The following is a 24,954-nucleotide window of genomic DNA, read 5'->3' as shown; positions in this document are numbered from 1 at the left end:
CGAAGATTTTGAACCGTTATATATTCATTTTCATTTGTTTCCATGAATTTTTAAAATTCTTCTTTAATTTCCTGGTTGACCCATTCATTCTTTAGTAGGATCCTCTTTAGCCTCCACGTATTTGAGTTCTTTCCAACTTTCCTCTTGTGATTGAGTTCTAGCCTCAGAGCACTGTGGTCTAAAAATATACAGGGAATGATCCCAATCTTTTGGTATGGTTGAGACCTGATTTGTGACCCAGGATGTGATCTATTCTGGAGAATGTTCCATGTGCACTAGAGAAGAATGTGTATTCTGTTGCTTTGGGATGGAATGTTCTGAATATATCTGTGATGCCCATCTGGTCCAGTGTGTTGTGTAAGGGCTTTATTTCCTTGTTGATCATTTGCTTAGATAATCTGCCCCTTTCAGTGAGGGGGTGTTAAAATCCCCTACTATTATTATATTATTATTGATGTGTTTCTTTGATTTTGTTATTAAATGGTTTATATAATTGGCTGCTCCCATGTTAGGGGCATAGATATTTAAAATTGTTAGATCTTCTTGTTGGACAAACTCTTTAAGTATGATACAGTGTCATTCCTCATCTCTTATTATAGTCTTTGCCTAAAATCTAATTTATCTGATAAAAGGATATCCAACCCAGCTTTCTTTTGATGTCCATTAGCATGGTAAATTTTTTTCCACCCCCTCACTTTAAATCTGGAGGTGTCTTTGGGTCTATAATGAGTTTCTTGTAGACAGCATATTGATGGGTTTTGTTTTTTTATCCATTCTGATACCCTGTGTCTTTTGAGTGGGGCATTAGCCCATTTACATTCAGGGTAACTATTGAGAGATATGAATTTAGTGCCATTGTATTGCCGTAAGGTACTGTTATTGTATATTGTCTCTGTTCCTTTTTGATCTACTACTTTTAGGCTCTCTATTTGCTTAGAGGACACCTTTCAGCATTTTATGTAGGGCTGGTTTGGTGTTTGCAAATTCTTTTAGTTTTGGTTTGTTCTGGAAGCTTTTTATCTTTCCTTCTATTTTCAATGATATCCTAGCTGGATATAGTATTTTTGGCTGCCTGTTTTCTCTCATTTAGTGCTCTGAATATATCATGCCAGTTCTTTCTGGCCTGCCAGGTCTCTGTGAATAAGTCTGCTGCCAATCTAATGTTTCTACCATTGTGTGGTAGAAACATTAGATTTCTACCATACCTATGCCTTCTTGTCCAGAGCTGTTTCAGGATTTTCTCTTTGTCACTAAGACTTGTAAGTGTTACTATTAGATGACCGGGTGTGGACCTATTTTTATTGATTTTGATGCTTGTTCCCTTTGCCATATTAGGGAAATTCTCTACTATAATTCACTCCAGTATACCTTTTGCCCCCTCTTTCTTCTTCTTCTGGAATCCCAATTATTCTAATATTGTTTCATCTTATGATATCACTTATGTCTCGAATTCTCCCCTTGTGGTCCAGTAGTTGTTTGTCTCTTTTGCTCAGCTTCTTTATTCTCCATCATTTGGTCTTCTATATCACTAATTCTCTCTTCTACCTCATTTATCCTAGCAGTAAAAGCTTCCATTTTTTGATTGCACCTCATTAATAGTTTTATTGATTTCAGCTTGGTTAGATTTTAGTTCTTTTATTTCTCCAGAAAGGGATTTTATTTCTCCAGAAAGTGTTTCTCTACTATCTTCCATGCCTTTTTTGAGCCCAGCCTGCACCTTGAGAATTATCATTCTGAAGTCTAGTTCTGACATATTACCAATATCTATATTGATTAGGTCCCTAGCCATCAGTACTGCCTCTTATTCTTTTTTTTTTTGCGTGTGTGGTGAATTTTTCCGCCATGTCATTTTATCCAGATAAGAATATATGAATGAGAGAATAAAATACTAAAATGGTGGCAAAGACCTCTGAGAAATGTACACTAACCAAATCAGAAGAGAGCCAAAACTGGGGGGAGAAAAAAGAGGGAAAAAAGAAATTAAAAAGAAATATATAGATATGGATTTTTAAAATCCATTTTGGATTCACTGTGATTCTTTTTATTTTATTATTTATTTTAGAGGGAGGTAGAGAGCATGTGCATGCATGTGAAAGGGGCAGAGGGAGAGGGAAACTCAAGCAGACTCCCCACTGAATGCATAGCCTGAGTCAGGGCTCTACCTCACAATCCTGAGATCATGACTGAACTGAAACCAAGAGTTGGACACTTAACCACCTGAAACAACAAGTCACCCCTGCAATTCTTTTTTTTTTTTTCTGTATAGCATAATAGAATTTCTGTGAATTAAATGTCCATACCCATAATACTATGTTTGTTAAGAGGATAACTACAGATTCAAGAAGGTATATGAAAAGTATTAGGGGTAGTCTGTAAAGATTGGGAATGGAACTAGAAAACAAGTACTAAAAAGGATAAACAGTATTAAAAGGTATAGACTACATGGACCAAAGATGTTTGTAAGCCATGAACTAAATACAATTAATTCAACATGAAATCAAAACAAAAAATTGACTCCTTTCTCTTCAGTTTCTCAATGCAACCCACATGCTTCTTTCTTTTCAGTCAGAATTAAATCAAATGCAGTATTTTTGGATTCACTGGACTCCTTAATCTGAATCTTAGTGTTTTCTTCAGTTTCTAGAAAATTCTCAGCTGTTATTTCTTCAGAAAATAGTTTATGTCTCTTATTTCTTTCTTCTTGTGGAATTGGTATAGCCTCTCACTTTAGATTCAGTTTCTTAACCAATCTTTTGTACTTTATATTTTTATATTTCCTTGCTGCATCCTTGATATTGTACCTAATCTGTTTCCTGTTACACTAGATCTACCTTCAGCTATGCTAGTCTTTGTCAGAAATATTAAGTTATCAGTTGCTTTATACTCTTCCTATCTAGAAATTATACTGGGGTCTTTAAAAAAAAATAAATAAAATCTCCTTTGTGGATAGTTTCAACCTTGGTTTTATTTTTTTTAAAACATAGTAAGAATAATTCTTTAATTTTTTTGTGATAATGGCAAAATCTGTAGATGCATGCTTGTTTCTATTATCTATTTTTTTTTCTGCTTGATCTCATAATGCACTGTTGTGTTGTATGCCCGATTATCTTATGTTTTACTTATTGTCCTTGAAAAATATTTTGAAGATTTTTTGAGTACCTACAATACAGTTATATTTCTCTGGAATAATTTTTTATTTGGTTCTGCCTGGTTCTTATGGGCACTACAGTCTAGAAACATTTGAAATCCTATTCATAAGTTGAAGTTTCTTTCACCATCCTATGAAAGAATCTTTGCTAACAAACTCTTCTGAAATTAAGTTGTTTACAACTTTCTGGATGTGACATTTTTTATTTTCTCCCTCCTTGTCTCTTGTTCCCTTTCTTCTTTTTTATGTTCATCTGCTTGACACCTAGGCAATTATCATATAGAAGGTAGGTTATTTTTCTTCACATTTCCTGAGTTTAACGCTTCTGAATTCTACTTAATATAATAGGTTTCTTATTTGACTTCCTACTTTGGCAGGCCCTAGGTTTGGATTCCCTATCTCTCAAACCAGAGGTCATCAATGCTGTTATTTAATTTTATTCGATTTGGCAAATGCATGCAGGGTAAAGATGGCTTTTTGTGTTTATTTTATTTCTTGGTTCATGGTCTTTTTGGAATTTAGAATTTGGCTTTCATGATTTTTAAAATTATCTTGCTAGGTCTTTGATACTTTTAAAAAGTTTAAAGACATTTTATTCAAAATTATTATTGTTTTTAGTTGGAGGGTTCATCCAGATAACCCATCATTTTCAGGAGTGGAAGTTTTCCTTTAAGAAAGTTCTTGTGTATATACCTGTAATGGTTAATTTTATGGTCAAGTTGGCTAGGCTATGAAAGGTAAACTCATTTTAAAAAATATTAAAAATATATTGACCAAATGTATTTGGCCAAATACCCATCTAGATACTGCTGTGAAGGTGATTTTAGGTGAGAGTAACATTTAAACCAGTAGACTTTAAATAAGCAGATTTTGCTCCATAATGTGGGTGGTCTTCATCCAAACAGTTGAATGCCTTAAGAGGAAAAGACTCAAGTTCCCCAAGAAATAAGGAATTCTGCTTCTGGATTGCCTTTGGCCAAGTTTAGTATCAGCTCTTCACTGAGTGTTTAGCCTGCTGGCCTGCCCTGAACATTTCAGATTTGCCAGACTCCCAATCACATGAGCCGTTTCCTTAAAATAAATTTATCTCTCTATATACATACACATCCTATTGGCTCTGTTTCTCTCAGTAATGCTGGTAATGCTTTCTGAAATAATACCTATCAGAATGGCTAGAATAAAAATTAGTGTTAACATCGAATGCTCGTAGGGATTTGGAGAAGCTTGATCACTCATACATTGCCAGTGAGAATGGGAAATGGTATTACCATTCTGGAAAACAGTTTGGCAGTTTCTTTCACAACCAAAAGTGGACTCTCTTCATTCAGCCCAGCAATTGTACTTTTGGACATTTATCTCTAAGAAATGAAAACTTAATGTCATATAGAAACTTGTATATGAATATTCATTCATGGCAGCCTTTTTCATAAAAACTCAGAACTGAAAACAGCTCAGATATCCCTCAGTGAGTAAGTGCATGGTAAACAAACCATAGTATGTCCATATCATGGACTATTACTCAGCAATAGAAAGGAATGAACTGTTGATACAACAGCTTAGATGAACTTCAAGGTGATTATATGAGTGAAAAAAATATCCAATTTTTTTTTATTAGGGAGATTAGCTAATTAATTAAGTGATCTCTGTACCTAGCGTGGGGCTCAAATTCACAACCCTGAGATCAAGACTTACATGTCCTACTGACTGAGCCAGCCAGGTGCCATGAAAAAATCCAATTAATAGGTCCCATGATGTATATTTCCATTTTTTTAATACTGTTGCAATACTGATTATAGAAATAGAGAACAGATTAGTGTAGTAGTGGGTGTAGAAACTAAGAAGCTGCATGAGGGAACCATGGTTGATGGTACAGTTCTATATTTTGACTGCAGCAGTAGTTACATGAAGCTATAGATATAATAAACGTGCAGAAAATTAAACACACACATGAGTGGATGTATAACTGGTAGAATTACTATAAATTATGTGGATAGTACCAATGTCAGATATACAGTTTTTATAGGGGACTATTATTCTGCATGATATTAACATTGAGAGAGGCTGGGTGAATGGTGTATAGAATTCCCTGTACATTTCTTTCCAACTATCCATGAATTGATAATTGTTACTATGAAAAGTTGAGAAGTTTCTTGCAGTCCGATCCATACATTATCTGGGTCAAGAAAGATATATAAGTGTCTTGGTTTTTAATAAAAGATAGTTATTCCATTCTTCCTCTTTCAACTTTGTAGGGTTTAAAGACTGCATTACTATTAGTATTCATATCATCCTTATAGAATGCTGTATATCAAGGCAAAGTTAGGAAGCATAGTGTCTGGCAGCCTCGATACGAAGCAATTACTGAACTTTAGGAATCTAGCTTTTAGGATGTGGTGTGTAGGGGCATGCAGAAATTAGTCCTACAGATACTAAGTAACAGAAAAAGCCTCAGCCACAGAGGAACTGTGGGGGGATCATCATTGCTCAGTGTTTTATGTATCAAGATCAGAACAGTGATGACAAAACTGTTACTTAGTGTTAAACCTAGAGGATTCTAGGATACTGGTTGTTAAATTTTTATGGTAACTCTGCTTGTACTTTAAAAACTTAAATGATTTTTTTTCAGTTAAAACCTTTTTATATTACAGGAAATAAATGTTAATATGGAGAATGATTTTAAGACTGATTCGTCATCATCTACCTTTGCTTTTCCAAGTTCTTCAGAGACAATGTTTTCAATTCAACATATTAGATTTCAAAACAAGTTTACTGGAAGCATTAGAAGAGTTACGGATGAGAAGGGTAAGTTCATTTTTAAAATGCTTTTTGTAATCCAGGAACTTAATTTTGTCCAGCCATTTGGTTTAAGGAGAAAAAAAGGCCTAACAAAATAACTTCTTATTTTAAAAGAAGAAATACAGTCCAGATAATGAGTAAAAGAGAAAAAGACAGATCTAGTTGCTATCACAGAAGGAAAAATAATTACAAAGCAAAAAGTAAAAAGGATTTTCAGGTTGTTAAACACTTAATTATCCAGCTAGTATTTACACAGTGCCTTGGAGTGCATAGGTAGCACATAGTTAGACACTATGGCTGATATAAAAAGAGTTGTTTTTCAGGAGTTTACATTTTTGTTAAAGGCTATGAGATAGGTGCCTTTGAGTGATTAAGTAATGAAACAGGGCAATACATTAAAAAAAAAAAAGATTTTATTTATTTATTTGACAGAGAGAGAGATCACAAGTAGGCAGAGAGAGAGAGAGAGAAGCAGGCCCCCCCACTGAGCAAAGAGCCTGATGCGGGGCTTGATCCCAGGACACTGAGATCATGACCTGAGCCGAAGGCAGCGGCTTAATCCACTGAGCCACCCAGGCGCCCCAAGGGCAATACCTTTTTAAGTGACAAAATAAATGTATGTAGTAAGTATTCTGATTCAAAGAATAAAATGTCCTTATTATTATTTTTTTTGAAGATTTTATTTCTTTATCTGACAGAGAGATCACTAGTAGGCAGAGGGACAGACAGAGGTGGGGGTGGTGCTGGGAAGCAGGCTCCCTGCCGAGCAGAGAGCCCAATGCGGAACTTGATCCCAGAATCCTGGGATCATGACCTGAGCTGAAGGCAGAGGCTTAACCCAACTGAGCCACTCGGGTGCCCCCAAAATGCCCTTATTTTTTAAAGTGGTAGCTCATGAGGTATTTGTTTAGAAGGGAAATATCTACATAAAATTGGGTTTTTAAAGATTTTTAAAAATTTATTTACTAGAGAGAGAAAGAGAAGAAGGAGAGAGAGAGAGTGAGTGAGCAGGGAGGAACAGAGGGAGAGAGAGGGCCAAGCTGGGAGCCAGACATGGGGCTTCATCCCACAACCCTGAGATCATGACCTGAGCTGAAATCAAGAGTCAGATGCTTAACCAATTGAGCCACCCAGGTGCCCCTATATAAAATTGTAAAAGTTGTTTGATTCAGCAGATCTGTATTGTTCAAAACCCCTTAAAAGCCCTTCATTTCTGAGACTCCGTGGATCTAAATTTGAAGCATGTGTTGTCAGTTTTCTATAAGATGGATAGGAGTTGTTAAGATTATGGAGTGAAAAAAAATAGACTATAAAACTACTGTAATAATGAACGAGGGATGGAGTCCTTAGGATTTATATATAACTCTGAAAATAGGACAGAAGAGACAGGAGGGTGCCTGGGTGGCTCAGTTGGTTAAGTATCTGCCTTGGGTTCAGGTCAAGATTCCACGGTCCTGGGATTTAAAGGCCTATCAGGCTCTCTGCTCAGTGGGGAACCTGCTTCTCCCTCTCCCTCTGCCTGCTGCTCTGCCTGCTTGTGCTCTCTGTCTCAAATAAATGAATAAAATCTTAAAAAAAAAGAAAGAGAGAGAGAGAGAGAGAGAGAGAGACAGGAAGGAGAATCAGTAGAGTTGGAGCTTTCCTGAAAATGAGCTCTGAAAAAAAAGGTCTGAAATAACATTTTTATTATGTGATTCTTGTTCTAGGATTTAAAAATATTGAAACTTGTTATCATAATAAGAAAATTTAATTACCACAATGTTTGTCCTATATAAAGATACTTATTATCTGTATAATTAAAACCTATTCAATAAAGAAATCCTGCTAAAAATGGATATGTTGGTTACACAGTAAAAAATTATTTTTGTAAGAATAACTTAAAGTGGTATCTTTTCTAAGTTAAAGCAACTTTAGCTAACTATTAAGAACTTCATATTCTGTTTTACTGTGATTCAAGCATTATATTTAGTCTGTTTATATTTCTAACTTAAAAATAAGCTTGTTTTAAAAGTCTTTTGAGAGTTTCAGTGTAGCAACAGGAATTGAGTTTTTAATAACTAAGTGCAGAAGTATATGCTACTTTAATTTTTTTTATTTTTTTTTAAAGATTTTATTTATTTATTTGACAGACAGAGATCACAAGCAGGCAGAGAGTCAGGCAGAGAGAGAGGAAGGGAAGCAGTCTCCCTGTTGAGCAGAGAGCCCGATGTGGGGCTCGATCCTAGGACCCTGGGATCATGACCCGAGCTGAAGGCAGAGGCTTTAACCCACTGAGCCACCTCGGCGCCCCAGTATATCCTACTTTTAATATTCTTCACTGAAAGAAGAACTTTATTCTTACGAAGGGGAAAAAATTTTCCCCTTTATTGGAAAAAGAGAGGTATTGGTTTTCACATTTACCATGATGTTAGCACTTTATTCCTATTGTGGAATTTAATTTTTCCTCCCGTATTTTATTAGGGAAAATTTCAAAAATACAATAGTTGTTCAAAGGTCAACTGTACAATTAAATGTATAGTTCTTAAGTACACCATTTCATGAGTTTTAACAAATGCTCATAACTGTGTCATCCAAATCCTTGTCAAGATACAGATCATTACTAATTTTCCCAGAGAGTTCCTCCATGTCATTTTTAACTTATTTCTCATCCTTACCTATCCAGAAACCATTGTTCCATTTTTTCCCATCAGGGATTAGTTTATTTTACTCACCATATTTTTGAGATTAATTTGCTATTTTATTTTATTTTAATTTTTATTATTTATTTATTTATTTTTAATTTAATTTTTTAAATTAACATATAATGTATTATTAGCCCCAGGGGTACAGTTTTGTGAATCACCATGTTTACACACTTCACAGCACTCACCATGGCACATTAATTTGCTATTTTAAACATCAGTAGTTTTTTTTTTAATTTTTATTTTTCAGTATTCCAAGATTCATTGTTTATGTACCACACCCAGTGCTCCATGCAATACATGTCCTCCTTAATACCCACCACTAGGCTCACTCTGCCCCTTCCCCCCCCTCCAAAATCCTCAATTTGTTTCTTAGTGTCCACAGTCTCTCATGATTTATCTCCCCCTCTGATTTCCCCCAACTCTCTTCTCCTCTCCATCTCCCAATGTCCTCCGTGTTATGCCTTATGTTCCACAAGTAAGTGAAACCATATGACAGTTGACTCTCTCTGCTTGACTTATTTCCCTCAGCATAATCTCCTTCAGTCCTGTCCATGTTGATACAAAAGTTGGGTATTCATCCTTTCTTATGGCTGAGTAGTACTCCATTGTATATATAGACCACATCTTTATCCATTCATCCGTTGAAGGGCATCTTGGCTCTTTCCACAGTTTGGTGACTGTGGCCACTGCTGCTATGGACATTGAAGTACAGATGGTCCTTCTTTTCAGTATATCTCTATCTTTGGGGTAAATACCCGGTAGACAGACACATGAAAAGATGTTCACCATCATTAGCCATCAGGGAGATTCAAGTCAAAACCGCAGTGAGATACCACCTTACACCAGTTAGAATGGCCAAAATCAACAAGACAGTAAACAAGTGTTAGAGAGGATGTGGAAAAAGGGGAACCCTCTTACATTGTTGGTGGGAATGCAAGTTGGTGCAGCCACTTTGGAAAACAGTGTGGAGATTTATTAAGAAATTAAAAATAGAACATCAGTAGTTTTTTTCCTTTTTATAGTTGACTACTATTCTGTTGTTTTAAAAAGAAATTTATTTATTTATTTGACAGAGAAGTCACAAGTAGGTAGAGAGGCAGACAGAGGGGGAGGGCGAAGCAGGCTCCCCGCTAAGCAGAAAGCCTGATGTGGGGTTCGATCCCAGAACCCTGAGATCATGACCTGAGCCGAAGGCAGAGGCTTAACCCACTGAGCCACCCAGGTGCCCCGACTACTATTCTATTATATAAATATAACACAATTTGTCTATCTGTTGGTGGACGCCTGGGTGGTGTTTAGTTGGTGGCTCTTATGAATAAAGCTACCTGAATATTTTTGTACAAAATGTTGGGCAGGCATGTATGACACAGCTAAGCAAGAAAATACCTTATTTGGGTCCTGTTTATGAGGTGTTGTTTACCTCATATGCCCTCCCTGCTCTCCTGAGTCTTCACTGAACAATTTTAACATTTCCCCTTGGTAGTGTGAAGAGATATTTTTATTTAGCATTTTAAAAAGAAAACAAAAAAGAATGAGATCCAATCAAAAGTAATAACTATGTTTAATTTGTAAAACTAAAAAATGTAGAACTAAAATACTGAACTACAGTTATTGATATATTTGGGTGGAATTGATTCTTTGTCTTTTTAAAAAAAAAGATTTTATTTATTTATTTGACAGACAGAGATGATAAGTAGGCAGAGAGGCAGGCAGAGAGAGCGGGGGATGAGCCCGATGTGGGGCTTGATCCCAGGACACTGAGATCATGACCTGAGCTGAAAGCAGAGGCTTAACCTGCGGAGCCACCCGGGCATCCCAGGGGAATTGATTCTTAGGTCCTTATATTGTTCAGGAGGTAAGATATTGACCAACTATAGACTTCATTTAGTTATGAAGACATATTAAAAATTTCAGATTAATCAGCAAATGAATAGGGTTTGTATCTTCCTAAATAGTAGAGAGAAAACATGCAATCATGGTAAGTTATCTTTGATTTGATGTTGGAAATAGCTGTAAAGAAAGAGTAATTTTAGGTTTTAGCAGTCTCTGAAGCTTTATTCTGGTTAAAAATATTGATGCTGTCTTCTATATATTCCAGAAACTGGCCCAGCTAATCTACATTTTTTTTTCTGATTAGTTTTAATACTGTAAGGTCTGTTAATGGAAAACTAAAGGCTTTCTTTTCTCTTTTCTTTCTTCCCTCCCCTGTCCTTGCCAGAAAATGTCTTTATTTTGCCATAGATTTGTAAATTGCCATTTATGTTCTGTTAGTATTTTGAAGAGATTTTGTTGAATTCTTTTGTTGCATTTGAGAACTTGATGTTCATTTAATTATCTTTCTGTAGGCAATCCATCACTTTTTTTTGCTCTGTGGAGCTTTTTTTTCTTTTTTTAAATCTTTAATGATCTGCAGTTTTTATTACTCTGTGTGAGAATTTATTTACATTTCTTGGGACTCATTTTGGTTCCTGAATCTTAGGAAAATTTTCAGCCATGATATTTTTGAGAATTGCCTCTTCCTTATTTCTTCTGTTACTTTCTTCTGGAACTCCCGTTAGATCATATGTTGGACCATGTCATTTTATCTTTTATGATTCTTAACTCTTTCATATTTTTCATGTGTTTACCTCTCTACTGCATTCTGTGTGTTTTGTTTGGTTGTTTCCTAATTGTCTCTTTGGATGTTTTTACTTGCTTAGAGTTTTATATTTCAGTGATTATGTTTTTCATTTCTGTGTTCCTTCAAAGAATCTGCTATGGTCTGGATATTTGTGTCCCTCCAAAATTCAAATGTTGTAACCTAATGTCCAGTGTGATAGTATTAGGCAGTAGGATCTTTGGGAGGTGATTAAGGTATGAGGGATAGAACCCTGCTAGATGGGATTAGTACTCTAACAGAGCTCCCTAGCCCCATATACAATTTGAGGTTATGAACTGGAGATCATCTGTCACCAGAAAAAGAATCTGGCCATGTGGCATCCCAATCTTAGATTTCCAGTCTCCACAACTGTGAGAAATTAATTTCTGTTGCTTATAAGCACTTAGTCAGTGGTATTTTGTTATAGAACACTGAACAGGTTAAGATAGCATCTAAAAATTTAATGTCAGTCAAAACTCGGGGGGATTTTTTCAGAATTTGGCAGGATGATTCTGAAGTTTTATCTATCAGAAAATGTATGAATATATACATATATCAAATTATTATGTCGTATACCTTAAGCTAATACATTAATAATGTATTATTATTATTATAATGTATTATTATATATGTGTCAATTTTATCTCAGCAAAATCGGAAAAAAAGTGAGTATAGACAAGAAGCTTTTCAAAAGATAAGAATGAAGTGCTACATGCCTTATCAGATATTAAAACATGCCCTTGGGACGCCTGGGTGGCTCAGTTGGTTAAGCCGCTGGCTTCGGCTCAGGTCATGATCCCAGAGTCCTGGGATCAAGTCCCACATCGGGCTCCTTGTTCTGTGGGGAGCCTGCTTCTCCCTCTGCCTCTGCCTGCCGCTCTGTCTGCCTGTGCTCGCTCTCTCTCTCTCTCTCTGACAAATAAATAAATAAAATCTTTAAAAAAAAATAAAAAAAATAAAAAAAAAACATGCCCTGATCTTATAATAATTAAAAATGTGACACTGTTGTAGGAATAAGCAAACCAGTAAAAGAATAAATGAGTCCAGTGGGGAAAATAATGATAGATAGTCAATAAATGACTTTAGTCAATAAATTCACAATACTTCATATACAAAAATAAATTTTAGAAAAAATCAAATGCAAAGGAAATGAGACTTAATTTTTATAGTCTCAGTAATGGAGATTACCCTACCTAAAAGAAAAGATTGCTATTTATGGTGACATACAAACTATTAGCTTCTATGGGATAAAAGCTGCCATAAACAAAGTCTAAAAACCAGTGGCTGAGAGAAAATACTTGCCTCATGTAAAATGGAAGAAAGGATAAATATTTATAAAACATTCATACAAATCAAAATCCTACAAATCTGCAAGACCCAAGTGTGATGAATACAAAGAAAATCACACTTGGATGCATCATAGAAGGACTATAATCAAATAGAAAATCTTAAAGGAAGCCAGAAGTAGAAAAAGGGCCATTATTTTCAAAGGCACAGTAATACAATTGGCAGTGGACTTCTCAGTAATAATTATTCAGCCCCAAAGACAATGCAGTGACGCTTTAAAGTACTAAAAGAATAACTACCAACCTAGAAATCTCTTCTCCTAAAATATCTTCAAAAATTAAAGTGTGAATCTCAAGCTAATTAAATTTTGAGCGAATCTTTCTTAAGGAAGAAGCCAGATCTAAGAGGCTGTGCAATATCCAGTGCATTTAGACTTTCTGGAAGATACAAAACTATAGGGATGGAAAACAAATCTGTGATTGACAAGTGTTGATAGGCATTGACTGTAAATGGAATGCATAAAAGAATTTTGGGGAGTAATAGACTATTCTGTATGGTAAAGTAGTAGTGGAAGCATTACTCTATATGTCAAAACCCATAAAATTACACCACAAACTGAACTATACAGTATGTGAAAATTCAGTCAGGATTCAGGAGCATTCCAAGATGGAATGCAGACTGTGAAAATACCTGTAGCTGTTTCACTAACCAAATGACATCACTTTAGTGAAAGAAATTGGTGGGAAGAGACCCTGACTTAAGTAATTTTGGAAAACAGTATCAGATGAGATACTGTAAGGATAACACCAAAAAGTTATATAAACACTCTCTCTAGTTGGTTAATTTGTTTCTCATGGGAGTAAGACTGAAACTACAGGTATGCCAGGGTTGAACAAATAAGCAAAAATTGTAGATAATGAGAAGTAGGTAGAATCTTTTTCTCTGTTGAAGAGAGAAGTTACAGATAGCTAGACTAAGCTCTATGGTGCTAGATTAGAGTTGGAGATACCAGCATGAACTCACGATTTCATTGTATGCGATAAAAAGATACAGAAATATAGACGTATGTATGTACATGAATTAGTATATTCTAGCTCTTCTGAAAAAGCCTAGAAATAGTGATACCCCAGTATCAGCAACCATATAAAGGGCCCAGATCTTGGTTCTAAATATCATTATCTAATAAAAGAAACCAGGACTTCTTGGAGAAATGGCTTATTCCAGGGCTGGATATCTTGTAGTGCTGCAAAGTAAGGAACACCTCAAAAGAATATAGAAGCCAACCTGAAAGAGCTTCTCATGAACAAAGCTGGAACAATTTGAGCAACAAAATAAGTAATGATAGTATTGGATAATAACCCAAAGAATAGAGTAAATATCCATTATTTCCTACTGATAAAAATATATGATTGAATAAATAAATGGGGGAGACAGAACAAATCTTCTTTGCAGGAGATTCCAATTAATAAATGTAGAAGGAAGGAGAGAAATAGAAAATTGCCCTTAAAACATTATAGTAATAATCGCTACAGGCAAGATCCACTAATGAATGCTAATATTAGTGGGTGAAACTCATAGGTGAAGCAGAATAGTTGCATAGCAGTTTCTTCCCCAAATTATTTGGTAAGTTACTGTAAATTAAAAAAAATTGAAGTATAATTAACATACAGTGTTATATTAGTTTCAAGTATACAACATATTGATTCAACAATCTTATATATTACTCAATGCTCACAAAATCAATGTAGTCCTCATTTGTCACCATACTATGTTACTACAGTATTATTGACTATCTTCCTCATGCTGTAATTTTCATGTGCATGACTTATTTTATAACTGGAAGCTTAATACTTCTTAATTTCCTTTATCTATTTCACCCATCTGTCCACCCACTTCTCCTCTAGCAAACACCAGTTTGTTCTTGTATTTAAGAGTCTGTTTGTTTGTTTCTTTGTTCATTTGTTTTGTTTTTAGACTCCATAAGTAAGTGGAATTCTATGGCACTTGTCTTTCTGTATCTGAATTATTTCACTTAGCATAGTACCCTTAAGCCCATCTATGTTGTCCCAAATGGCAAGATCTCATTCTTGTTTATGGCTGAGTAATATTCCATTGTAAATACATACCACATTTTCATTATCCACCTATTAGTGGGAACTTGGGTTGCTTCTATGATTTGGCTATTGTGAATAATGCTGTAGTAAACATCGTGGTGTATCTGTCTTTTTGAATTAGTGTTTTTGTTTTCTTTAGGCAAATACCCAGTAATGGAACTACAGGATCTTATAGTATTACAATTTTTAATTTTTTAAAAGATTTTATTTATTTATTTGACAGACAAAGATCACAAGTAGGCAGAGAGGCAGGCAGAGAGAGAGGAAGAAGCAGCCTCCCTGCTGAGCAGAGAGCCCGTTGTGGGGCTTGATCCCAGGACCCTGGGATCACAACCTGAGCTGAAGGCAAAGGCTTTAACCCACTGAGCCACCCAGGCGCCCCTACAATTTTTAATTTTTTGAGGTATCTCCTTACTGTTTCCTATAGCAGCTGCACCAGTTTACCTTCCCATCAATAGTGCGCAAGAGTTCCTTTTCCTCTACATCCTCACCAACACTTGTCATTTCTTAACTTTTTGATTCTAGGTGTTCTGACAAGTGTAAGGTGATATCTCATTGTGGTTTTGGTTTGCATTTCTCTGTTGATTAATGATGTTGGACATCTTTTCATGTGTCTGTTGGTCATTTCCATGTCTTCTTTGGAAAAATGTTCAGGTCTTCTGCCCATCTTCAGTTTAATTATTTTTTTTGGCATTGAGTTGTATGTATTCTTTTTTTAAATTGAAGCATAGTTGACACACAGTGTTTCATTAGTTTCAGGTGTACAACATAGTGATTTGACAAGTTGTGCTCACCACAAGTGTAGCTACCATCTGTCATCATATAATACTGTGTAAGTTTTTTATATTTTGGATATTAACCCTTTTTCAGATATATCATTTACAGATATCTTCTCTTATTCAGTAGGTTGCCATTTAGTATTGTTGATGCTTTTCTTCCCTATATAGAAGCTTTTTATTTTATTGTAGTCCCAATAGTTTACTTTTTTCCCCTTGCCTGAGGAGACATGTCTAGAAAAATGTTGCTAAGGCCAAAATCCAAGGCCAATTACATATGTTTTCTTCTAGGACTTTTATGGTTTCAAGTCTCAGGGTTAGGTCTTTAATCCACTTTGAGTTTATTTTCGTGTATGGTATTAGAAAGTGGTCCAGTTTCATTCTTTTGCATGTAGCTGTCCAGTTTTCCCAACATTATTGAGGAGACTATCTTTTCCTCATTGTATATTCTTGCCCCACCCTGTTGTAGATTAATTGACCATATATTGATGGGTTTATTTCTAGGTACTCTCTCTCTCTCTTTTTTTTTTTTTTTTTTTTTTTGAGAGAGAGAGAGAGATCACGTGCAGGGTTGGGAGAAGAGTAGAGGGAGAAGCAGACTCCCTGCTGAGCAGGGAGCCCAGTATCGACTCAATCTCAGGACCTTGGGATCATGACCTGAGCTGAAGGCAGATACTTAACCGACTGAGCCATCCAGGTGCCCTAGGCTTTGTTTGGTTCTGTTGGACTATGTAACTGTTTTTGTGCCAGTACCATATTATTTTGATTCCTATAGCATTGTAGTATATCTTGAAATCTGGGATTGTGATACCTCCAGCTTTGTTTTTTCTCAAGATTGCTTTGGCTATTCAGGGTCTTTTGTGGTTCCATAAAAATTTTAGTATTGTTTGTTCTAGTTCTGTGAAAAATGCTGTTGGTATTTTGATAGGGATTTCACCGGATCTGTAGATTCCTTTGAGTAGTATGGACAGTTTAACAATTTTAATTCTTTCAATCCATGAGCACTGAGTATCTTTCCATTTGCTTTTGTTGTCTTCAGTTTTTTTCACTAATGTTTCCTAGTTTTCTGGCTAAATTTATTTTAAGGTATTTTATGATTTTTGGTGTAATTGTAAATGGGATTTTTTTTCTTAATTTCTCTTTCTGCTGTTTCATTATTGGTATACAGAGATTGATTTTGTATCTTTCAATTTTACTGAATTCATGTAACAGTTCTAGTAGTTTTTTGATGGAGTCTTTCAGGTTTTCTGTAAATAGTATCTTATTATCTGCAAATAATGAGTGTTTTACTTCCTCCTTACCAGTTTTGATGAATTTTCTTCCTTTTTCATGTCTGATTGCTGTTGCTAAGACTTCCAGTACTATGTAGAATAAAAGTGATGAGAGTGGACATATTTGTCTTATTCCCAGTCTTAGAGGAAAAGCTCTCAGTTTTTCACCATTGAATATGATTTATCTGTGGGTTTTTCAAATATGGCCTTTATTATGTTGAGGTATGTTCCTTCTAAACTCACTTTGTTGAAAATATTTATTAAGAATGTATGTTGAAGGGGGGGGAGACAAGATGGCGGAGAAGTAGGAGGAGGTGCCGTTTCAACCTGTACCCTAAAGTGAGCTGATTACCTACTAAAGAACTCCGATCACCCATGAAATCAGCCTGAGATCAGAATTAGACACATCTGGATCTCTATGGGGGCAGAAGACGCCAGTGGGCAGGTAAAGCGGAGTGGGAAAATTGGACTGATATCAGAAGATAAACAAAAGGGGGAGGGAGCCACCAGAGGCGACCCATTGGAAAGTAATATGAGAGTGCCCTGAGTCTGGGGACCAGCATTAACTTGGAGTCTGGTTGAAAGCACTCAAAAAGAGCAAAGGATCGCGGGGGGAAATTGTGGGAATTGGGGTGGTTAGGGCCAGGGGCTTTAGTCCCTGGACCCAGGACAGCCACCCCTGGCTCTGAGCCAGAGAGAGTGCCGCGGAAAAACTAGGTCTTGGTTCCCGAGCTTCCAGTGCGCCTGAGAACACGTGTGGTCCGGCTCCCGTGAGGGGCTGGGACCCTCGCCAGCCGGCAGAACGCCACACTGTACTATCAGAGCCTGAGACGCGCGCGCGCCCCTCACCCTCCCTGAGAGAGGTGCGCGCAAGCCCGGCGCTCTTAGACCCAGAAAGACCAGGCACTCTCATCCCGGGCCAGCGAGAAAATCTCAGCATGCGATCGCTGCTTGGAACCTCTCTGGTGGTCTGGAGCTGCCCAGACAGCCGCCACTGTCGTGATTTTGGGTACAAGCAGGAGTTCCTGTGTCCCCAGGGACCGCGACTCGGAGCCTGCTCTGCCAGTGGCCGAGGGGGAACTTAATGTGCTCTGGAGACCCAGAGGGGAACAGACTGAGGCTTCTCTCCGAGAGGGAGGTCGGGGTGCAGTTTGCTTTCCTCTAAATCTCCAAAAACCGGGGCGCCTGGGTGGCTCAGAGGGTTAAGCCTTTGCCTTCAGCTCAGGTCATGATCTCAGGGTCCTGGGATCGAGCCCGTTGAGTTCTCTGCTCAGCAGGGAGCCTGCTTCCCCATTTCTATCTGCCTACCTCTCTGCCTACTTGTGATCTGTCAAAAAAACAAAACAAAACAAAACTTTAAATCTCCAAAAACCATTAAAAGCTGTCAAGGCTAGAGAAAAGAAAGGAAAAAACATGAAAACCTCCAGAGAACAAAAGCCTGAAAAACCGGTTTCCTCAGAGCCCACCCTCTTGAGGGGGTTGGGAGGACTTAACTCAGGGAACATTGTCTGAAAACCCACAGGGCGGGCCCCTCCCCCAGAGAACCAACCAGGAAAAAAAAAGGGGGGGGGGAACCAAATGATAAGAGAATAACCACCACTACTTCATAGATACAACTTTTGTTTTTGATTTGTTCCCACTATTCTGGGTTCATTGTTTTTTTTTTATATAGATAATTTTTTAACCTACTTACCATCACAGTGAGATGTCCAGTACATCAAATTCCATAATAACCTTTTAACCTGAACTGATACATATACCCGTGTTTTTCTTTTGCTTTTCTATTTTTTTTTAAATTTTAGTTTAGTTTATTCTTTTTTTTATTTTTATTTTTTAATATTCATATGGAGTTAAACTTCAAGGTAATCCCCTTTCCCCAACCAATGCTACCCCTATAGGTAAACCAATTTTTAATCCCCCTTTATCTTAGGAAAGTTGAGTCCTTTAACAAAGATATCAAGATACATCCAGGAAGAATCAAAATAACCTTCCTCAACCACACTGAGAATTTATAACCACTCTCCTATCTTTTTCTTCCACCAGTGTTTCTGTGTATTTGTGTTTGTCCTGATAGTATATATATCTTATACTTGGGGTTCTTTTTGATGAGTTTCTTCTTCTTCTTCTTCTTCTTTTTTTTTGCTTTTATATATATATATTTTTTTTTTTTCTCTTGTCATATACTTTTACCAGTCTTTTTGTTTGTCTGTTTTTGTTTGTATACTTCATAAATCTTACCTTGGGGCCCATTTGGGCTGAGACTTCTCTTTTTTTTTTTTTTTTTAAAGATTTTTTATTTATTTATTTGACAGAGAGAGATCACAAGTAGACGGAGAGGCAGGCAGAGAGAGAGAGAGAGAGAGAGGGAAGCAGGCTTCCTGCCGAGCAGAGAGCCTGATGTGGGACTCGATCCCAGGACCCCGAGATCACGACCCGAGCCGAAGGCAGCGGCCCAACCCACTGAGCCACCCAGGCACCCCTGAGACTTCTCTTTTATCTTCCCTTTTTTTCCTGTCTCTCTCTCTCTCTTTTCCTTTTTCTTTTCTTTTTTCTCTCGTTTGGGTGGGGAATCCTGATTGCTCAGAAGCGTTCCAGGGTGCACCTTGACTGCACCATGGTAGATACATCCAGCTACATCCCTTCAGCCATCTCTCACCAAAATGACTAGGAGGAGGAATGCCCAAAAGAAGAAAAATACAGAGGATGGGCCTTCTGCAACAGAGCTAATGGCTATCAACATAGACAATATGTCAGAAAGAGAATTCAGGCTAACAATTACCCAGGCAATAGCTAGGCTGGAGAAAGCCATGGATGACCAAACAGAATTGATTAGGGCAGAACTGAAAGCCACCAGGGATGATGTTCACAATGTTAGGGCACAACTGAAAGCCACCAGGGATGATGTTCACAATGCTTTCAATGAGTTCCAATCTAATCTAAATTCTCTAAAAGTTAGGGTAACTGAGACAGAAGATAGAATTAGTGATCTGGGGGACAAACAGAGAGAAAGGATCAGGAGAAAGCCTGGAACAAACAGCTTAGAAGCCACGAAAACAGAATCAGGGAAATAAATGATGCCATGAAATGTTCCAACGTCAGAATTATTGGAATCCTTGAAGGGGAGGAGAATGAAAGAAGTCTAGAAGATATAGTGGAACAAGTTCTTCATGAAAATTTTCCCAATCTCACAAATGGAACCAGCGTTCATGTGCTAGAGGCAGAATGGTCTCCCCCCCCCACCAAGATTATAGATTCAAAAAAAAATCAAGGCACCTGATAGTAAAACTGAGAAATCATAATTGTAGATACAATCTCTTGAAAGCCGCTAGGACAAAGAGGCTCCTTACCTACAGAGGAAAGCCCATCAGAATAATGTCAGACCTGTCCACAGAAACCTGGCAAGCCAGAAAGGGCTGGCAAGATAAATTCAGGGCACTAAATGAAAAGAACATGCAGCCAAGAATACTTTATCCAGCAAGACTGACATTCAAAATAGATGGAGAGATAAAGAGTTTCCAAGACTGGCAGGCTTAAAAGAGTATGCGACCACCAAGCTGACACTGCAGGAAATATTAAGGGGGGTTCTATAAAAGAGGAAAAATCCTAAGACTAGCATTGAACAGAAACATAGAGACAATCTACAGAAAGAAAGACTTCAAAGGTAACACGATGTCAATAAAAACATACCTATCAATAATCACTCTCAATGTGAATGGCCTAAATGTGCCCATAAAACGACAAAGGGTTGCAGATTGGATAAAACGATAGGACCCACCCATATGTTGTCTACAAGAGACCCATTTCGAACCTAAGGATACACCCAGACTGAAAGTGAAGGGATGGAGAAGCATTTTTCATGCCAATGGACCTCAAAAGAAGGCCGGGGTAGCGATTCTCATATCAGATAAGTTAGATTTTAAACTAAAGACTGTAGTCAGAGATACAGAAGGACACTACATAATTCTTAAAGGGACTATCCACCAAGATGATCTAACAATTGTAAATGTCTACGCCCCCAATATGGGAGCAGCCAATTATACAAGAAAACTATTAATCAAGATAAAGAGTCATATTGATATGAATACATTAATAGTAGGAGATCTTAACATGCCTCTCTCAGTAATAGATCATCGAGGCAGAAAATCAATAAAGAAACAAGAGCATTGAATGACACATTGGACCAGATGGACCTCATAGATATATACAGAACATTCCACCCTAAAACAACAGAATACTCATTCTTCTCAAGTGCACATGGAACATTCTCAAGAATAGACCACATACTGGGTCACAAATCAGGACTCAACCAATACCAAAAGACAGATTATTCTCTGCATATTCTCAGATCACAATGCTTTGAAACTGGAGCTCAGTCACAAGGAAAAGTTTGGAAGGAACTCAAACACCTGGAAGCTAAAGACCACCTTGCTTAAGAATGCTTGGATCAACCAGGAGATCAAAGAAGAACTGAAACAATTCATGGAAACCAATGAGAATGAAGACACTTCAGTCCAAAACCTATGGGATACAGCAAAGGCGGTCCTAAGGGGGAAAACACATAGCCATCCAAGCCTCCCTCAAAAATTTTGAAAAATCCAGAATACACCAGCTGTCTCTACACCTTAAAGAACTGGAGAATCAACAACAAATCAAACCAACTCCACACATAAGAAGGGAAATAATCAAGATTAGAGCAGAGATCAATGAGGTAGAAACTAGAGATACAGTAGAACGTATCAATGAAACTAGAAGCTGGTTTTTTGAAAGAATCAATAAGATTGATAAACCATTGCCCACACTAATCCAAAGGAAAAGAGAGAAAGCTCAAATTAATAAAATTATGAATGAAAAGGGAGAGATCACAACTAACACCAAGAAAGTAGAAACAATCATCAGAAGTTATTATCAACAGTTATATGCCAATGAGCTAAGCAACCTAGATGAAATGGATGCATTCCTGGAAATCTATAAACTCCCAAAATTGAACCAGGAAGAAATTGACAACATGAATAGACCAATATCTGGTAACGAGATTGAAGCAGTGATCAAAAACTTCCCAAAAAACAAGAGCCCAGGACCTGACGGATTCCCTGGGGAATTCTACCAAACTTTCAAAGAAGAAATAACACCTATTCTCCTGAAGCTGTTTCAAAAAATTGAAGCAGAAGGAAAACTTCCAGACTCTTTTTATGAAGCCAGCATTACCCTGATCCCCAAACCAGGCAAAGACCCTACCAAAAAGGAGAATTTCAGACCAATATCACTGATGAATGTGGATGCTAAGATTCTCAACAAGATCCTAGCAAACAGGATCCAACAGCACATTAAAAAGATTATCCACCATGACCAGGTGGGATTCATCCCTGGGTTACAAGGGTGGTTCAACATTCACAAATCAATCAATGTGATAGAACAAATCAGTAAGAGAAGAGAGAAGAACCATATGGTCCTCTCAATTGATGCAGAAAAAGCATTTGACAAAATCCAGCATCTGTTCCTGATTAAAATGCTTCAAATTATAGGGATAGAGGGAACATTCCTGAACTTCATAAAATCGATCTATGAAAGACCCACAGCAAATATCATCCTCAATGGGAAAATGCTCGCAGCCTTCCCACTGAGATCAGGAACACCACAAGGATGCCCACTCTCACCACTCTTGTTCAACATAGTATTAGAAGTCCTAGCGACAGCAATCAGACAACAAAGAGAAATGAAAGGTATCCAAATTGACAATGAAGAAGTCAAACTCTCTCTCTTCGCAGATGACATGATTCTTTATATGGAAAACCCAAAAGACTCCACCGCCAAACTACTAGAACTCATACAGCAATTCAGTAACATGGCAGGATACAAAGTCAATGTACAGAAATCAGTGGCTTTCTTATACACTAACAATGAAAATACAGAAAGGGAAATTAGAGAATCGATTCCATTTCCTATAGCACCAAGAACCATAAGATACCTGGGAATAAACCTAACCAAAGAGGTAAAGGATCTGTACTTAAGGAACTACAGAACACTCATGAAAGAAATTGAAGAAGACACAAAAAGATGGAAGACCATTCCATGCTCTTGGATTGGAAGAAAAAACATTGTTAAGATGTCTATACTGCCTAGAGCAATCTATACTTTTAATGCCATTCTGATCAAAATTCCACCGGTAATTTTCAAAGAGCTGGAGCAAATAATCCTAAAATTTGTATGGAATCAGAAGAGACCCTGAATCGCTAAGGAAATGTTGAAAAACAAAAATAAAACTGGGGGCATCACATTACCTGATTTCAAGCTTTACTCTGAAGCTGTGATCACCAAGACAGCATGGTACTGGCATAAAAACAGACACATAGACTAGTGGAACAGAGTAGAGAGCCCAGATAGGGACCCTCAACTCTATGGTCAAATAATCTTCGACAAAGCAGGAAAAAATATACAGTGGAAAAAGTCTCTTCAATAAATGGTGCTGGGAAAATTAGACAGCTATATGTAGAAGAATGAAACTCGACCATTCTCTTACACCATACACAAAGATAAACTCAAAATGGAAAAAGACCTCAATGTGAGACAGGAATCCATCAGAATCCTAGAGGAGAACATAGGCAGTAACCTCTTCAATATCAGCCACAGCAACTTCTTTCAAGATATGTCTCCAAAGGCATAGGAAACAAAAGCAAAAATGAACTTTTGGGACGTCATCAAGATCAAAAGCTTCTGCACAGCAAAGGAAACAGTCAACAAAACAAAGAGGCAACCCACGGAATGGGAGAAGATATTTGCAAATGACAGTACAGACAAAAGGTTGATATCCAGGATCTATAAAGAACTTCTCAAACTCAACACACACAAAACAGATAATCATATCAAAAAATGGGCAGAAGATATGAACAGACACTTCTCCAAGTAAGACATACAAATGGCTATCAGACACAGGAAAAAATGTTCGTCATCACTAGCCATTAGGGAGATTCAAATTAAAACCACATTGAGATACCACTTTATACCAATTAGAATGGCCAAAATTAGCAAGACAGGAAACAACATGTGTTGGAGGGGATGTGGAGAAAGGGGAACCCTCTTACACTGTTAGTGGGAATGCAAGTTGGTGCAGCCACTTTGGAGAACAGTGTGGAGATTCCTCAAGAAATTAAAAATAGAGCTTCCCTATGACCCTGCAATTGCATTACTGGGTATTTACCCCAAAGATACAGATGTAGTGAAAAGAAGGGCCATCTGTGCCCCAATCTTCATAACAGCAATGGTCATGGTCGCCAAACTGTGGAAAGAACCAAGATGCCCTTCAACGGACAAATGGATAAGGAAGATATGGTCCATATACACTATGGAGTCTTATGCCTCCATCAGAAAGGATGAATACCCAACTTCTGTAGCAACATGGACGGGAGTGGAAGAGATTATGCTGAGTGAAATAAGTTAAGCAGAGAGAGCCAATTATCATATCGTTTCACTTATTTGTGGAGCATAACAAATAACATGGAGGACATGGGGAGATGGAGAGAAGGGAGTTGAGGGAAATTGGAAGGGGAGGAGAACCATGAGAGACTATGGACCCTGAAAAACACCTGAGTGTTTTGAAGGGGTGGGGCTGGGAGGTTGGGGGAACCAGGTGGTGGGTATTGGGGAGGGCACATATTGCATGGAGCACTGGGTGTGGTGCAAAAACAATGAATACTGTTACACTGAAAAGAAATAAGAATAAAAATAAAAATTTTAAAAATGCTTAAAAAATAAAGTTGCAGTGAAAAAAAAGAATGTATGTTGTATGTTGTCACATACATATGTTTGTTTTTATCTGTTGAGATGGTCATGGTTTTTATCCTTTCTCTTGTTAATGCGATGTATCACATTGATTGATTTGGAATATTGAACCACCTTTGCATCTCCAGAATAAATCCCACTTGCTCATGGTGAATGATTTTTTTAATGTGTTGTTGGATTTGGTTTGTTAGTATCTTATTGAGAATTTTTTGCATCTATGTTCATCAGAGATATTGGCCTCTTTTTTATAGTGTTTTGTCTAGCTTTGGTATCAGAGTAATGCTGACCTTGTAGTATGAATTTAGAAGGTTTCCCTCCTCTTCTATTGTTCAGAAAAATTAGAGAAAAATTGGTATTAACTATTTTTTTAAAGGTTTATTTATTTTAGAGAGAGAGCTGAGAAGGGGAGGGAGCAGAGGGGGAGGGAGGAAGGGGGGAGGAAGAGAGAATCTCAAGCAGACTCT

At 37.2% G+C, this 24,954-nt stretch overlaps 1 protein-coding gene across 1 annotated transcript in view; it reads left to right on the top strand.

Annotated features, from left to right (window-relative positions):
* Positions 1 to 5,796: 5,796 nt before the first annotated feature.
* CCDC73 (coiled-coil domain containing 73) overlaps positions 5,797 to 24,954 on the top strand; it is a 132,650-nt gene continuing 113,492 nt past the window's right edge. The window contains 2 exon segments of the mRNA XM_047691444.1: positions 5,797 to 5,892; positions 5,894 to 5,950. Coding sequence (XP_047547400.1) covers positions 5,812 to 5,892; positions 5,894 to 5,950 — 138 coding nt within the window. The 5' untranslated portion in view covers positions 5,797 to 5,811.

This window comes from Lutra lutra, chromosome 10, assembly GCF_902655055.1.
Source record: "Lutra lutra chromosome 10, mLutLut1.2, whole genome shotgun sequence".
Taxonomy (NCBI): Eukaryota; Metazoa; Chordata; class Mammalia; order Carnivora; family Mustelidae; genus Lutra; species Lutra lutra.
Note: the sequence above shows the minus strand (reverse complement) of the source record. Positions and strands in the feature narration are given on the sequence as shown.